Source organism: Athene noctua, chromosome 2 (genome assembly GCF_965140245.1).
Source record: "Athene noctua chromosome 2, bAthNoc1.hap1.1, whole genome shotgun sequence".
Lineage (NCBI taxonomy): Eukaryota > Metazoa > Chordata > Aves > Strigiformes > Strigidae > Athene > Athene noctua.
Window position 1 is genome coordinate 142,365,372 of NC_134038.1, and position 16,908 is coordinate 142,382,279.

The 16,908-nt window shown below is 38.4% G+C and overlaps 1 protein-coding gene across 7 annotated transcripts in view; it reads right to left on the bottom strand.

The window, feature by feature from the left end:
- Positions 1 to 2,522: 2,522 nt before the first annotated feature.
- Positions 2,523 to 16,908, bottom strand: part of TBC1D5 (TBC1 domain family member 5) — a 327,916-nt gene continuing 313,530 nt past the window's right edge. For all 7 annotated transcript variants that reach the window (XM_074900506.1, XM_074900500.1, XM_074900502.1 and 4 more), the window contains 3 exons: positions 13,747 to 13,826; positions 12,949 to 13,125; positions 2,523 to 5,759 (listed from right to left, as the gene is read on the bottom strand). In XM_074900506.1, the coding sequence (XP_074756607.1) occupies positions 5,466 to 5,759; positions 12,949 to 13,125; positions 13,747 to 13,826 (551 nt within the window). In that variant the 3' untranslated portion in view covers positions 2,523 to 5,465. The remainder of the gene's footprint in view (positions 5,760 to 12,948; positions 13,126 to 13,746; positions 13,827 to 16,908) is intronic.

A 16,908-nucleotide genomic window follows, 5' to 3' on the forward strand; every position in this document is an offset into this window, starting at 1 on the left:
GTAAGGCAGTAACTGGAGAAGGTAACACTCAGAGTGCTCACGCCAAAACGTACCCTAATACTGTCCAACCCTGGGATTGCTGGCAGGGTGGGTATCACATGCACTATCGGTGCCAGTGCTACAGCACTCCAGACTGTGGTATGTGGAAGTCTGCATGGTGGAACAAGCAATAAAGCAAGTAATCAGATTTTAAGAAGAAAATGTAACACTTTTCTGAACTAGATGAAACTTGAGACCTTATAATCTCTGCAAGACTAAATAAGCTTTGTGTGTATTTAAACATTTTTGTAACATTTTGATGTATTTTAATCCTTGGAACTTTAAAAACATTTTTAAGAACAGGCTCACATTCATGTACACTTTCAGCCATGTGTTCCAGGCCATTGCAAATCCTCCTGTTTATGGATAAAAATGATGCATGTTCCTGAGTATTACACAGAGGTATATATTACCCAGCAAGCTATATGACATCTGCCTTTTAATATCTGTTTGTTTGGTATTTTCTGTTAAAAGGGAATTTAATGCTGATCTGAAAATGCTACTATATTTCCCATCCCCTGGATTCAATTAACACAGCAGGTGGGAAATCAAGACATTGTGACAACTATTCTTCCATCTCAAAACTATGTAGCAATTTATATTCCAAAAGGTCTCAAACACTAACATGATAATTTATAGCATCTTTGAATGCTTCTTTGTACTAGTTAAAAATTCAGACAAACCTAATCTCGCCACAGTCCCTGAAGCTCACAGTGAAAGGCAAAGCTGTGAAAACTTTCCCAGCTCAAAGCTCTGTGACTGCACGTGATGACTTAAGCAGCAGAGTTCCCATCAGGTCTCTGGAAACGCTTACAGGGTTTTTCATGTTGTCACCACAGAATATAGTGAAAGTGTTAAATCAGTGGGATTTGAAGCATCAAATTCCTACCATTCATAGAAAATGGAACCACAGTGTCTTCCTTCTGCAGCTGATATATTTTAATGCTTCCTGTATCTCAGCATCTGTTAGGCTTTTGCAAATTAAAAAAACAAATACAGGTTTGCACAAACCTACCTAGTCAAACAAGGTACAAAAGTGCTACCTGAAGCATATTTTAGAAAATACTTCTTGTACTTCATATATGTCTGGAGAGAAATACAGGGTTTTTTTTGTATTTGGCAATCTTGTTATCCTATTTCTGGTGTGGGGTTTTTTTTTTTTTGGTTTTAATTTATTTAAGCTACTGTTCTTCAGAGGCACTTATTTCAGCAGTGTGGGACCAAAATCCTCTGATACAATACTACTGCTATCAGCTGAGTTACTATGCTTGGATTACATCTAGCTCACTGTTTGAAAGAGCAAAACCTTCTGAAATAATGAGTATATTATTCTTATTATTATTGTGCCAATTTTGATAACATCTGTGATTATGGCAAACTATGTTACAAGTCTGTAAAAACTCAGAGAAAAAGATGGTTCCTGCTCTAAAGAATCTGTAGTTTAAGAGTCTCATGCTGTATCCCTTCTGTCTCACTGTCTGTTTCTAGGGTTATGCACTTTGCCTCTTGCAGGATCCTCCCACGTATCTAAAACTTCCCTCACCATTTTAGCAGTTAAATATATTGTGAGCAGCAGACAAACAAGTTGCCTATGTACATGTTTCAAGTTGCTCTTTCTCTCATGACCTTCTTTCAATGCTCTTTCATCTCTAAATTTAGCTAGCAGTATACTAAAGTGGGAGTCTAGCAGATTCAGCGACACGAGAAACACTAATGCAGAGACTGTACATGATCACTCTTAAAAGAACAGCACAGATTATGAGACAGTGTAATTACTGTTCTGTAGCCAAATGAAGTTTATTTTACGAAACTGCACCTTCTCAAGTCTAATCAACCATTACAGACATTCACTCAAGACCAACACATGCAGCACAAAATCGAAAGTATTAGCTAAGGGCTGACAGCCAGAACTCTGAAAACTCTTCACGTTAGGATTGCTGTGTCCCTGTTTGAACAGATGACGTAACTGCCAGGCACAAGTACACCTTAAATCTGAAACACAATCTTTTAAATAGCTGCTTCCGTGCCATCTAATGAGGAGAACATACTTCAGAATCACAGGAAACATTTAAGAATATGAAATAAAGCATTGAGATTCAGAAAGGTACTGCACAGATACTGGCACTGTGACTGAGACACAATGATGTAACTATACCAAGTTCCATGAAATTGCAGAAAAGTTATACCACGTTAAATTCTGGTTTGCTATTTTCAGATACAATAAATATGGTAAAATAGGAAATGTTCTGTGTTCTTTGGGTGAGATAAATGGCAAGCAGTTTTATTCCCTGGATCGTATATATATATATATATATAAAATCCGATTAAAATATTAATAATATTTGTGCTTATATAGATGAGATCGTTTTAAAGTTTTTAATCACTCTTTAGTGATTTAAATGTTCTCAGAAATCACACCTCCTATATTCTACTCAAAAAACTTTCCCTCCTTTTTGAGAAAACAGCACAAGCACAGCCCAGAAAATTTGTTAATTCTTTCTTTAATAAAGCGGGCTAGATGTTCTTCCAGAGTAAAGATACAAAGCTCCACGACTAAATGAATACCCAGTCAAAATATGATACTGCCTTTTTGCAGTACATAAAACTGACATGACATGCAAGAGACTTTAAACAGTCATAAATTACAGATGTGAGATACAGTACAACAGTCTCAGATACATTTCTTAATCCCATATTAGTTTTCATCAGCAATTAGCAATGCATATAATTTCTCTATCTGATTGTTGTTATCCATGAACATTATGAGCAGGTAATCTTCGGAGAAAAAGAATAATCTTGTATTTTAAATGATAATTTCTTTCTCAGTATATTCTTAACATAATGCAAGGTGGGGTGATGACTTGATATTTTGTCTAATTTACAAGTTTCTAACTTAATGACTATACAAAATTCTAACCGTCTCCGCACAATGATCACATACCAGAGACAACATATTTGAGATGTGGAAGGACACAGTATAACCAAAGCAGATTCATTTACTGGAATTTGCTCTGATCTTATTTGTATAATCACCTCTCTGCTTCTGAAGATTTTTATCACATCCCATGGCATGATAGGCATTCATCTCATCGGTATCCACTGCTTAGTGAAAAGTTGCTGCAAACTCCCAAAATCTTTATATACCTTTAGCACTGTTTTAAAATATGCAATATTAAAGATACAACTAACTTACAAAAATAAAAGAACTGTACAAATCACACTCTTCCATTGGCAATGAGACTGTTCAAGAAAATAGTAATGTGATCCCTGACAAACAACCAGAACAGAAATCAAAAGACTGATGCTTAAAAAAATAAAAAAGAAGTAAAAACATTTTCCCCTGCCAAAGTACTGGAATCTTTGAAGGTTTATATATCACAGAATATAAAACTTTTCTCTCTGTCCCCAGAATATTTCTTTCCTTTTTACATAGGTACTTCTTGAACAGATTCCCCTTTGTTGGTGGTGTGGCACAAGCGTTGCTGTACGGGTTAAGGCTAGAAAAGCTTGAAAGACCTAAATAAATCAACAGCCACCTAATCCCCTGGCATTCATGCAAACTCAGGGAAATAAAATAAACCTGAAGACAGGCATGCATGCTGAATTCCAAAGTGATTTCTATGAAGCTTAAAATTAAACCAAAATAAACACACCTCCAAAATGTTATGCATTTAAGGTCTTTCATCTAAACAGTCATCTGACTGTTCATATCACTCTGTTGCAGAGAGGTATGATGCTATGTCTGGTCATAACATTTTAGTATTTTATCATTTTTACAAGGCACAGATAATTTCAGACAAACTATGTGGCGTCTTTTGAACATGTAAGGATATGGCAGCTACCATGTAATTACATGACAATTATCTCTTCAGTTCAGTCACTGACATAGACCTTGTAAAATCTTAAGACCAGCAAACTACATGTCACCTCAGCTTTGGAATACGGTACTTAACCCTATTTACAATTACAGACTAAGCAGCAAATAAATACCATTTCTTGACTCCATACAAACACAAGCTTTGCCATGCAATAATGAAGCTGTTGCATGGTATAATGTATATGTATCTTGAAGTAAATAATGCAAATTTTTTGCTGCTGTTATAGAGTGACTTTCCAGCATGCCTTCCTCAAGTTAGCTCTGTGTAGGTCCTGCAAGAGGAGGTGTCCATTCACCACCGGTTTCTTTTTGTGAATTCCAACAGAGTTTAAAGGGATCTGAGAGTACACTCCCCCCTCCCTTACCGACTTGAAAAAACTGTTATTAGATGTACTATGTACTTGATGGGAAAGAAATACACTTTTCCATAGAACAAGTTCTAGAGTTAATTAGAAACTTTCCGTTGGTTAACGCTGCTGCACCATTATGTTTTTCTTGACTAGAAATGTGGAAATCGTATAGGAATATATGTAAACAGAGTCTATAGAAGATAATAGCGAGAAGACATAAAGTGCTTTTAACTATGAACATTTCATTTCACTTTGCACCCTTCCCTGGTAAGTTGTCATACTCAAGCTAGTTTTAGTTCAGCTGGCTCAGGTCTACACTATAAAATACTGTAATTTCCCTTGCACCTACTGTTTTAACCATGGTAGTCTCAGTAAAATAAAAAATAATTCATGCCAGGAGAAGTAAAAGTTGACAGATATAAAGAGGGAAAGAGGTGAACTGGGAACTCCCAAGGGGAAAAAAGGTAGGTAAAGGGAAATAAGCTTCTGTTGTATAGATCCCTGTTCTCAAGGAATTTGTCACACATTCTTCTGTAAGACAGAGCTGAGGAACAACTACACAAACCTCTGCCTTGAACACACCTCAGGCTACTGCTGGATGAAAACAAAGAAATTAGGATTCCTCAGCTGAGAACATGGTTACTGCTAGGATGATGCTTTTAATCTTTCTGAGCCACATTCCCTACTTCTCTAATCACAGTCTCTGAAGAAACAGTACCCTTTCCTACTCAGAAAACCCAGTCACGCATATTTTGTAAAAGGAAGGTATTAAATCTAGCTTGTCTTTGCTGTTTCAGGTCTGATGCAAAGTATCTACACATTTCCTAATCCATTATGGTACCTAGCACATACTATTCTATGTTCTGGGAAAGCAACAGTTCTATAGTAACAAAGCTCCTAAGTAAGGTAATGGTATAACTAAGAATAATTGTATATTAGAACTGAGTTTTACCGGATCTTTATTTAAGGCAGTTATTAAAATGTGTCTATACTTTTTGAAAAGTTACAAATGTGTGTCTTTTCGTTTTGTTTGTTTGTTTGTTTTTTTTTTTTTTTTTAAATTTAGGCTTTTGGCAGCTGAAATGGGTTACCTTTATCTATTTTCTGTTCTAATCCAGAGAACTATCCAGCCCGTGGAATCATAGGAATTTGAGCTGAGTTGTAACAATCAACCTGACAAACTCTCCCAACCTGTTTCATTAGATGTCCAGTGGGCTGACAATAGCAAAGTCAGAATCTTTGCTGTTATTACTACTGTCGTCGTCAGGGCTGGAGCTCAGGTTGCTGGATGAGGCTGAAATGGAGCCCATTAGTGGGTCAGAGAATATCAAAGAAGAACGAGACGGAGCTTCTGGCTTCATCGCTGATTCCTTGTGTGCCTGAAGGGACTGGGCTGGCTCCGGGGCAGCACTTCTACTTCCTTCCTCTTCTTTGGAAACCATAATATAGTCATCAGCACTCTTGTTCTCACTTGTGCTCACATCAGTCGTAGTCTGTGAGACAACAGCACAGAGAGGACTTAAAGTTAGTACCAATTTTACCACTTAATGAGGTTTATGATGTGTGCCAGTGATATGGGAGTGGGATAAAGGAATAATCATCATCCAAAAGTAGCAATGCCCAAATCAAGAAGTAAAAAATAAAGTGGGTATTAACTTTGGATGAAGTAATTTATTTGTTATTTACAAAAGCATAAAACCCAACACTCTAAAAATACATTTGTTATAGCAGTCTTACATGTTTCATCATCATAGTGCATCCGTGTAACAATCACAGCAGCTAGGCATCTAACACATACATTACAGCGGTGAAGATTTTCAGTAATTATATTCTCACTGCTGTTAGTTTTCTGTAGTAATTAATGAAGTAGTATTGAGGAATTTTTTGATGGTTTGCATGTACAATGGCATTTTGGAGCTTGCCAGAAAAAAAGTTGAATATAAAATTACCTAGTAAAACCTTGACCTGGGGAATCTGAGCCATACATAGACCTGGTTTAGTGTATACCAGTTTGGGTTCAACAGATCAGGGCTCCCAGGGCTTCTAGGCTTAGCGTTGTTGAGTATTTCCTAGCCGTACCAGAAAACGAGGGCCTGGCAATCCCTATTCTGTCTGGTTAGACCTTGGGAAAAGTGTGTTCCTCAGCACTCAGGTAGTTGACCAAGACTACACGTCAGTGTAGCAGAAAACTCTACAAACTTGCAATCTTGTATTCCAACTAGCCATATTCAGGAGAAGTGAAGACTGCCATACAAAGCAGAGTGGGATCTTTTACTTGTTGACAACTGCCAATTAGCTTGGATGCAACCTAAACGTAAAACACTTTGTTTTCTTCTGTGAGAGATGCATTCAACTCCTATCTAGCGCTATGTTCCTCTAACAAGAATATGTCTGCTTTCTTAGTTGGTCTCACACAATTTTTTTCAGAGAATAATGCAACCTGCCAAGCAGCCTGTGGGGACAAGTATCCTGAAGTGGTGTGATATTGAAAAGAATGTATTTGATTATATTAATGCGAGACTGAGAAAAAGGGGAAGTAAAGGGGTAGCTGGGGAAATGTGTATGTCAATATATGTGTCAACTACAAGCCCTTCAGCTGTGACTCTTTTACCAAACATAAAAACGTAAATTCACTTTGGGGTAAAACAGAGATTGTAGGTATTAGGGGAAAAAAAGAAAGCCTCTACAAAAAAAGAACAACAGGAATAACCTGAGTGAGAAAGTTAGACCCTCAGCACAGTATATAAAATTGGAGAATGGAGGTCATCACAAGTATCAGCAAGCCACAACTTGGAGTTACAGTATCCATGGCCTCCAGCAAAACTTATTTTGCCAAATTTATTATTACAGCTGAAAACAATTTTCCATTGCTCTGATCTGATTATAGATCAGAACATTCTTGAAGGGGAACTGTAGAGTAGCTCAGGGACCAAACCCACCAGTGATTAAGAATGACTGTAATATGAAATGAGGGAGCTGGAAGTCTTTGCTTGTTATTTACATAGTTGTTACAAGTTGTTTAAAGTCACAAACAAGATCACATCAGCTGAATGTGAAAATATGTTGAATCACAGAATCGTGACCTGTTTCCTTCCAAAATTTATATGAACAAGGATTTCAATATTTAAATTTTTAAAACATCTTGGGTTTATGATTTATAACTTTTGGGGTGTTAGCTACACAGAATGTAGGTATAATAATATTATATTATTATCTAGGTATAACAACATATAGTATTCTGTTTTATAATTAACCCATTTTAATACTTTATTGTTCAAATGGAAATATTTTAAGTCCAGAGTATTGGATACAATTTTAAATGTCACAGTGTAAGACTGTTGTCAAACTGATAGAAATTTATATCTATTACTGTTTGATACTAATTCATTTTCCTCAGATGACTTAATAAAATTTGTACCAAACTGAGTAGATTGCTTCTAAAAATATGAACAATTATCCTGTGTTGAGTGCTATCAAAATTGATCTCAAGCTTCCTGATCTGTGCAGAACCAGGGTGGCTCAAATGTCAACAACTTCAAGCAGCTTCCATGAAGTTAAAAACAAACAGATCTATCCTACAAGGAGAGATACTTCACTGTTTAAGCACTTCTGATCTGAGACATCATTTGTTATTAATTATCGTCTTGCTTTCATCTGGTCTATTTGAAATGAGCTGTCAGTCAATTAACTGCCATCTCCAGTGGGGCGAGGACACAGGCAGCACACAACCATGGCTCTGCTCCACCAATATAGAATCACAGAAGTTGGGAATCATTGGGTTGGAAGGGACCTTTAAAGGTCATCTAGTCCAACCCCCCTGAAATGAGAAGGGATATCTTCAACTAGATCAGGTTGCTCAGAGCCCTGTGCAACCTGGCCTTGAATGTTTCCAGGTGTGGGCATCTACCACCTCCCTGGGCAACCTGTTCCAGTGTTTCACCACCCTCATGGTGGTGAAAATGTCTTCCTTATATGTAGTCGAAATCTACCCTCTTCCAGTTTAAAAACATTACCCCTTGTCCTATTGCAGCAGGCCCTCCTAATAAGTTTGTAGCTATTTTTCTTATTAAGTACTGAAAGGCTGCTATAAGGTCTCCCCAACTCTCTCAGCCTGTCCTCACAGGGAGGGTGTTCCAGCCCCCTGATCATCTTTGTGCCCTCCTCTGGACCTGCTCCAACAGGTCCATGTTTTTCCTGTGCTGAGGACTCCAGAGCTGGACACAGCACTCCAGGTAGGGTCTCACCAGAGCAGAGTAGAGGGGGAGAATCACCTCCCTCAACCTGCTGGCCACACTTCTTTTGATGCAGCCCAGGATACAGTTGTCCTCCTGGGCTGCAAGCGTACATTGCTGGCTCATGTCCAGTTTTACATCCACTCAAACTCCCAAGCCTTTCTTGGCAGGGCTGCTCTCGATCTGTTCATCCCCCAGCCTGTATTGATAGGGGTGTTATCCCGACCTAGTTGCAGGACTTTGCATTTGGCCTTGTTGAACCTCGTGAAGTTCACATGTTAGTTGTTGCCTGATTTTATAGGCACCCAGTGCAGCCACAAGACAGAGCCTGGTGAAGCTTTTCTGGGAGCTCTAAATGCCGCGCTCAAAATTTCAGCACTTTGTTTCCACCCCCCTTACCCCATACAACAGAAATATACATTCCTTTAAACAACCACCACTGCATAGTTCACCTGGCTTCCTTCCACACTTCTATTTAAAAGCTCTGAGGGAACGCAGTACAGTCTCATTTTGCAGAATTATACACTTTATTATTCCGAGCTATCAAGATCACGCTCTTTCAGTCTTCGCAGCCCTCACATCTGAGATGGCTCCACCTTGCATAGGGTGACACAGATTTTACCTAGTGACATGCTTGCCCAGCAAGATCAGTATTTTCCTTGCTGGCACCCCCAAGGATGTTAACGGGGTGTCTTCTTTTTGGCAGTGAGCCCCAGCAAGGGCCCTCATAAATGTTTCGCATTGGTATTGCAGTTTCCTAAATTCTGCCTCCAAAAATGTGCTCTTGTGCAGTTTAAAAAGCATTCTGCCCTTTAATAAAGGGAAAGGAAGGAAAACTACTCATTGCAATTTCTGGTCATTAGTGTTGTGCTTTGCAACACTATTTTTTGTTCTACCCACTCTTTTTGGTTCAGTTAAAGAGACCTATAGCTCACTTAAGTATCAGAGGAGCATCGAAGCATAGATATTGACTCCAAAATGCTATAAAATAGCCTCCTGTAAATGTTTGCCTATCCCTGGCATACATTAGTATTTTGGTACTGATATTTCCAGAGGTAAAATACCTCCTCCCTTCTTCTTCTGCCTGTTTCTGTGTCAGGAATCTCATGCTGACGTGAACCATGTTTTTTCCCATCTGCTGCCACTACTGAATAAATGAAAAATGACAGTATTATACTTCCAGTAGCTTTGAAAGTTAACAACCTTACGCCTGTTGCCATATGGCTTCTCCAAACATTTTTTCCTGATGAATATCAGCTACTAGGACCAGGCTTATTTCAATTGCCTTCATACTGTGAATGAGTTAAAACTAACTGTAAGGATACAATTCAAGAAAGCTTAGAAGAACAGCAGCTCATTTTGCCTCCTTCTTTGAACAGACATAAAGGCAAGATAATGTGTTAATTATCATTCATTATTTAGCAACAGAAGCCTTCTGTTTGTCAACTGCATGCTGCTACCAAAGCCAAACATTCTAAAAAATGCTCTATTCCTTTGAGCCTTTATCTTAGTTTTTTGCATTTTTAATTTTGCAGCTTTTCTTTCCAAAGAAGGGCTGTATTCCTATCCTCATATTCCAGAAAGGGAATTTTGAGGCAAAAAGGAGGAAGAGAGCTTTTAAAAAATGTAAAGATGATAAATAATTTATACTTATATAACAACCAAGCACAGAAGACCAGATTTTAATCTCAATTACACAGTAGCTACACCTGTAACTTTTCCAGCTGTCAGAAAATATCCCTATAATTCTACCAGAGAAAAATCTCTACACTCTAAGTCACATCAAACAGAATTACATTTACTACCAAAGTCACAGAAAATGTAAATACAGTAAAATTTATTTAGCAAGAAATGCATTAAATGGTCTAGAAGTGGCTGGAATTTTAAATCCCTCTGTAGTTCTCACTAAGTACTCCTGGCTTGACCCAGGGCATCAGTGCATCCCATTTTCTTCAGCAGAGATAAAAGCCTGGGCTGTGGTCAGTTTGGGCTAACAACTGACCCTGTCAATTAACAGTCAAGTGTCACAGCCCAGTAAATTCAGCAGTGTTATTTTCCCATGTTTTATTAAGAGAGGTGCAAAGCTCTCCTCTTTTTGTTTAATTTTAGACATGGTGGTTGAAGACTATGGGCTTGCAAACAGTACAGACCGCCACAATACTAACAATCCTCCTGGACTGCTGTTTCTAACTCTAATCTTTTCTCTTTCTTTCTGTCAAAAAGGCCCTTGTTCATTATCATAACTGGAACTTCTAGAAGATAAGAGGAGAGGAGGCTAATCTGTATGAACGTACTGTACCTCCAAACGTAAACTACGCAGTGCTGAAGCCTTGTTAATGCTCTGCAGGAGCTCAGCTTGTACGACTCTACTCATGTTGCTCATAGTTGGCTTACTAACAGCTTCTGAAATTCTGGGACCCACGGACGCCTCTCAGTTCCTGGGCTGGATTTATACATCCTGACTACACACTGGGATAAGACCAGCCCTCATTACACATGTCCCCAAAAGTTTCCATTGGAAAGAAACCTGCGCAGACAAGGCTTCCCTTGCTCCAGTCTCAATACTCAAAGGGCAAAGCCCCAGCGCCTCCACTCAGTGACACACAGTTTAGACCAGCAACTGAGTAAGGGCTTCTCCAGCACGAGTAGAGTCAGCATGCACTCACACAACATGTTGTCATTTTACATGGCATTCTACCTTCCAGTTTTTAGAATAAATCCAAGCAAAAATTATCAAAAAAGTATTTACTATTTGCCATTTTGGCAAGAACTCAAAAGGTACTTTCTATAAAATGCTAGGAGATAGAGGGCAAAAATAGGAGGTCATTATATGAACACTTGTTGTGGTTTAACCCCAGCTGGCAATTAAGCACCCCACAGCTGCTCGCTCACTCCCCCCTGGTAGGATGGGGGAGTAAATCAGAAGAGTAAAAGTGAGAAAACTCGTGGGTTGAGATAAAGACAGTTTAATAAGTGAAGCAAAAGCCGTGCACACAAGCAAAGCAAACCAAGGAATTCATTCACCACTTCCCATCGGCAGGCATCTCAGCCATCTCCAGGAAAGCGGGGCTCCATCGTGTGTAATGGCTCCAACATGTGTAATGCCATAACTCTGAACGTCCCCCCTTTCCTTCTTCTTCTCCCAGCTTTATATACTGAGCATGACATCACATGGTATGGGATATCCTTTCGGTCAGTTGGAGTCAGCTGTCCCAGCTGTGTCCCCTCCCAACTTCTTGTGCAATCTCAGCCTACTTGCTGGGTGGGGTGAGAGGTAGAAAGGTCTTGATTCTGTCTAAGCACTGCTCAGCAGTAACTAAAGCATCCCTGTGTTATCAACAATGTTTTCAGCACAAATCCAAAACATAGCCCCATACTAGCTGCTATAAAGAAAATTAACTCTATCCCAGCCAAAACCAGCAAAACACTCCAATATGTTACATCAGTTTAACCTATGGCTTTATTATGGCAGAAAGTAGTGATTGTAATGACAACACCTAAACAAGCAACGAAAGCTTTCTAGTTCTTTGAAACTGTCATTACTAACAAAAAAAAAAAAATAATCTCAGTATTGCTTCTAATACTGAAATACAATTAAAATATCATTTTTAACATAGAGTGTGCTAACTCAGGGGAATTGTGTTTAATAAAACAAAACAACCCTATGTCATTATTTAAAAATGAACAGATATTTCCTGTAGTTCCTAAGTAAAACTGTCAAGAGTAAACTGATTGCAGACTTGGACTCTGAGGTGATAGTGCTGCCCACTGATTTACAAGTGTGAGTATCAGTAGTGGGGTGGCAGATTTAACAAAACTTCAACGTAGAAATGTGCATATACAGAAGTACTTGCTTTTAAGATCATATTTGAGTCAGACCGAGTCTTAGACAGAGAGGGACCTTTTAACATGAAAGGAAAATACCTCTTTCTGTGTATGAACTTGTCCTGTGACTATGCTTTGTATGTGAAAACACTGTTTACTGATTCAAGGAGAAAGTCAGTACAATGGAGTAGAAGGTAAAAGCAACCTCCTCACTATTTCCTTTTTGGCACTGGCCATGAATACACTGCAATGCAGATAGTCAGATCTTACATAATGGGATTCTAGAGGACAAGGACAATGAGAATAATCATATGAGAACATTTGATATGGGAACATTTAACTCCAGTTTTTACATCTTTTTGTAGGAAATTAACTTGTGATTCTGTGATTCAGCAATCTGAAAGAAGAATGCCCCCCATACATTGCATAAATATCTGCATGTGGAGCTTAAGGCTACAATAAAAATAATTGATGGGATCGGACAGTACCTAGAGAGACACCTTAAACCTTGGCTTCATGTGCACCAGGAATGGTGGTGTGTTCCCATGTAATGTCTGGACATGCTAAAGGAAGTCTCCGACAGACTAATTCCATCAATGGCCCATCTGAGATGTTTTTATCTTACCTGTCGTCCTGGGATGAACTGTTGCTTTGTCATCACAGGTCCCTTTAGGACATCACCTGTCCCCTTGTTCTGACTATTGGAACAGTAATGATCATCGGCTATAGTGATCTGCTCATTTTCTTCAGCTTCCAGCTGGCTCTGGTTGAAACGCAATGAACCTTTCAGGATATCTTTGATCTGTTGTTGAATGGGAGGGCAAAGGATGTAAGTTAGAAATTTGGAGGAATTCTAAATTTTGTAAAGCTCTGTGCAGCATGTTTCACACACTGTTTCCCAAAAATATTTGCTCTGAAGAGATAGGTAGCAAGTCAATATTCATACCTGTACTGGTTAAAGATATAAATATAAGTGAAATGTCGTTGTGGAAAACAAATATCCAAGAAATCCAAAGAGAATGAAACTGCTAAGATTATTCCCTACCTTGTTGTAAATTTAACATATGTTACATCATTCCTCCTTAAAATGTATTTTGAGGGAGCAGAGGGCAGTGTAATCAGAGCTACAGATGCTCAGCAGCATTCTCATTTTATGTACAGAGATTTTTTTTTTTAATTCAATTACATTCAAGTGTCATCACATTTAAATAATGGGGACATAGGCATGATTATTCCCTAGCATGTACATTTTGCATTAAGAAAAATGATGGTGTCGCATTTCCTCAGTTCTGGTTGATGCATTAGTATTAGTAAAACAGCTACAACAAGACAAAACATAGTATACAAAAAGAATGAAAAAGGAGAAAAATAAGAAAGATTTAATAGCACCGAAGGTTACAAGAAGGCTAAGCAATAGTTATACCTGTTTCAAACCAGCCAAGGAAACCAGAATTTCATCTTCTTTTTCCAAGTGTTCTTGTAATATGACCTCCTGAATATTTCCTGCAACATCAAAAGAAAAAAAAAATCTCTAACATGCTGCCAATTTACCGCTGACTTATGCTTTCAAAACAAAATCCTGTGACCTGCAAACACAATTTTGCACACAGACCTAGAGGCTGACAACCTTATTAGCCATGGAGGTGAGGCCAGCCCGAGCCTGGCACTGTTGCCAGGAGGCCTCCAGCAATGCTGTGCTGCTGAGGGACTTCTACTGCCCAATGGACTTGAGCTACTACTGGCCCCTAGAAGAAAACATTGGCCTCTGTGGCTAATGGAGTTACATTCATCGTTGAACCTGCAAATGCTTTGGAAAGCACTCGAGAACATTTACAGGAATCTGCTGCAGCTCACAGGAGGGGTTAGGGTAGGAGTGCAGTAATCTTCCTCTCGATCCCATGGCCACTGCAGATGCTAGAATGTTTTTCTTCTTTATAAAAAACCTGAAACTTTCAGTCCCTTTCCAACCCTTTCTTTCAGGTAAAAGACCCAGGGCTGAGCAAGCCTTATTTGACAGAAAGGGCAGTGCAGTACTGTCACTTCAGAAGACTCCTACTTTGTATACCTATAGCACTGTCCTCCAAGGATGCATTTCAATACTCTGGTATATGGTGTTTGCAGGAGTCGGGGCTGGAGGCTGGCTAACAGATCAGAGATGGAGCTGTGGTGGTCTTCCTTGTGCCAGAGAAATCCTGGGCAATGATGCAGTCCAAACCAGCCCAGAGCAACTATAGCTTCAATAGCCCTGCAGACTCTTTAAACTGTATCAGGTTCTTCTTCAGCATCCTCACTCCTACTTTCCTCCTCTTTAAGAAAACAGCAAAGATTCCTAGTGAGAGATTTACAGGATGACATGGTATCTGTCAACTGAAAATGACAGGGTACTCTTTTGTGCCACTCCTGTCTTACATACACAGAGCCGGGCCCAAATCCCTCAGTGACATTCATCTGGGAACAATGCTTTGCTGCTCACAAATATCTGTATCCCAGGTGCTTCACAATTAGAGCTTTGTACCATTAATCCACAGCTGCATTGCATTTATTTGTTTTTAAAAACATCCCACATGTTCAGGGCCTGAACCAGTGAAAAGCCAAAACTGTTGCCACAGGTTATGCTGATTATGCTGACAATGACAAATATGATGACACTGCCAACTTTGACACAACATGAAGTTTCAAGTAAAAGCATTGAGTAATTTGGCATAAGTTTCGTGTTTACAGAATAAATAGCAAAAGAATGAGATGTGTGAGACTGGACAAGCAGAAAGATTAAAAGTAGAGAGGTGGATTTAAAACCCACATATTAAACACAGAAGTTTGAAACTGAGTGGGGGTCAGAAATCAGTAATGGTCATAAATGAAGAATGGAAAAGGCAAAGAGGAGAAAGGATCCAAGCCTAAGCACTAAATGAATGACTAAAGAAGCAATCTGAAAAGTAGAAATAATACAATAGGCTAGAGCCAGGAAAGGACATGACAGGAGTCCGTGAAAAATGGTGTGATCAAGGTCATCAGCCACAGTAGAGGTAGGATAACTCAGCTTTGCATAAGCAGCCTATCTGAACAAGGAGATCCATGTTTACATTGTTTAGCACTCATTATTTACCATATTACAGCGGCAGTGTCCTGCAGCAATGAAGTCAAACGTAGTACAACTGAACAATGTCTAGTATAAATTTTACATCAGAAAGACATTGCATTATAAAGGCTAGAGATAATATAAAACTAGATCTTGCCACAAATATGTAGCACCATGAATTGAGAAAAAACATAATTCAACATTTTACTTACTTTTTTTACATTTTACATGAAAACTATCTAGTCTCTCAGTTTAGTAAATAGAAGATATTTACTTATAAAATAATACTTTAGATCCTGATTTCCCCTGTTTAACAAACAATGCATGATTTCACACTTTTGAAAGGTCCAGAACTTGAAACATCATCAGTCCAAAGTCTTCATAGGCAGGAAAGCAATGCTTAATTGCAGCCTGAATCACTGAATTAATTTTTTTTTTTTTTCCATTTTGCAGCATTAGAAAGAAAAGCATTTCTGTAGTGTTTGTTCCCCACATGAATTAAAACCATGCATTAGAAAACTAAGGTATACATACTGGCTAAGCAGATGGACAAAGAAAATAATTTAAAACAAATCTCCAACCTGCCAAAGAACAAATAAGGAAAATCTAAAAAATAAAAAAAATAAAAGTGAGAGAACAAAAGCTGAAAGGCATTCCACATGATGGGTATATAACCTATCATTATTTCTCTTCTTTAGAGATGTTTATAAGTCATTATTTTAAAAAAATGGAAAAGAATCTATCATCGCTATGAAAACCAGCTGTACCTATGTTTGAAGAGCCAGTACACTGAGAAATTTCTAAGAACTTATGAATAGAACTATGATAGCCGGCAGAAAATATTAATTAAAATGTTCATATCACCACATATTTACTGCAGCAAAATCTATCCCAGATTTTAATATTAGTTTCAGAGAAAAAAAGGATTAAGAGAGAAAAGGTCTGAAATACAGCAAAATTTTCTAATATTGACCTGTTGAGTTTCTAAAATTTTTCCTTCAATTTGCAGTATGTTTTAAAGTACAGTATGACATATATCTCGGATATACAGGGTCTATTATTTTTAATCAGTTAAAATAATTAAATGTGTTTTGGAAAAATTCCCATTCGGAGCTTGCTCTAAGACACAATTTTGGACTCAAAGAGCACACTTCCACTTAACCCAGAAAAATGCCCCAAGAGGCAAATCGCTATAATCAGCCACTTCCCCCCACTGCCCCCCGCCTCCCCATTAAGTAACAGTTGTGACATAAGGTCATAAAGCGGGATGTCTTTCTCTAGTACAATGAAGCAGAACGAAGGTTTCCTTGTGGAACTGGCAATGGATCTTCTTCTAAATATGACCTTGAACTGCACATGGCTTCTAATCTACTACCCTCATCCATTTTGAATCCAGAGTTTATTATCTACCAAATAAGTGATAAGTATGGAACCCTCATTCCCTGGCTAATGAGTAAAGAGGATTAAAAAAAAAATCCTTAGATAAGAGAACCATATGGAGTGGTG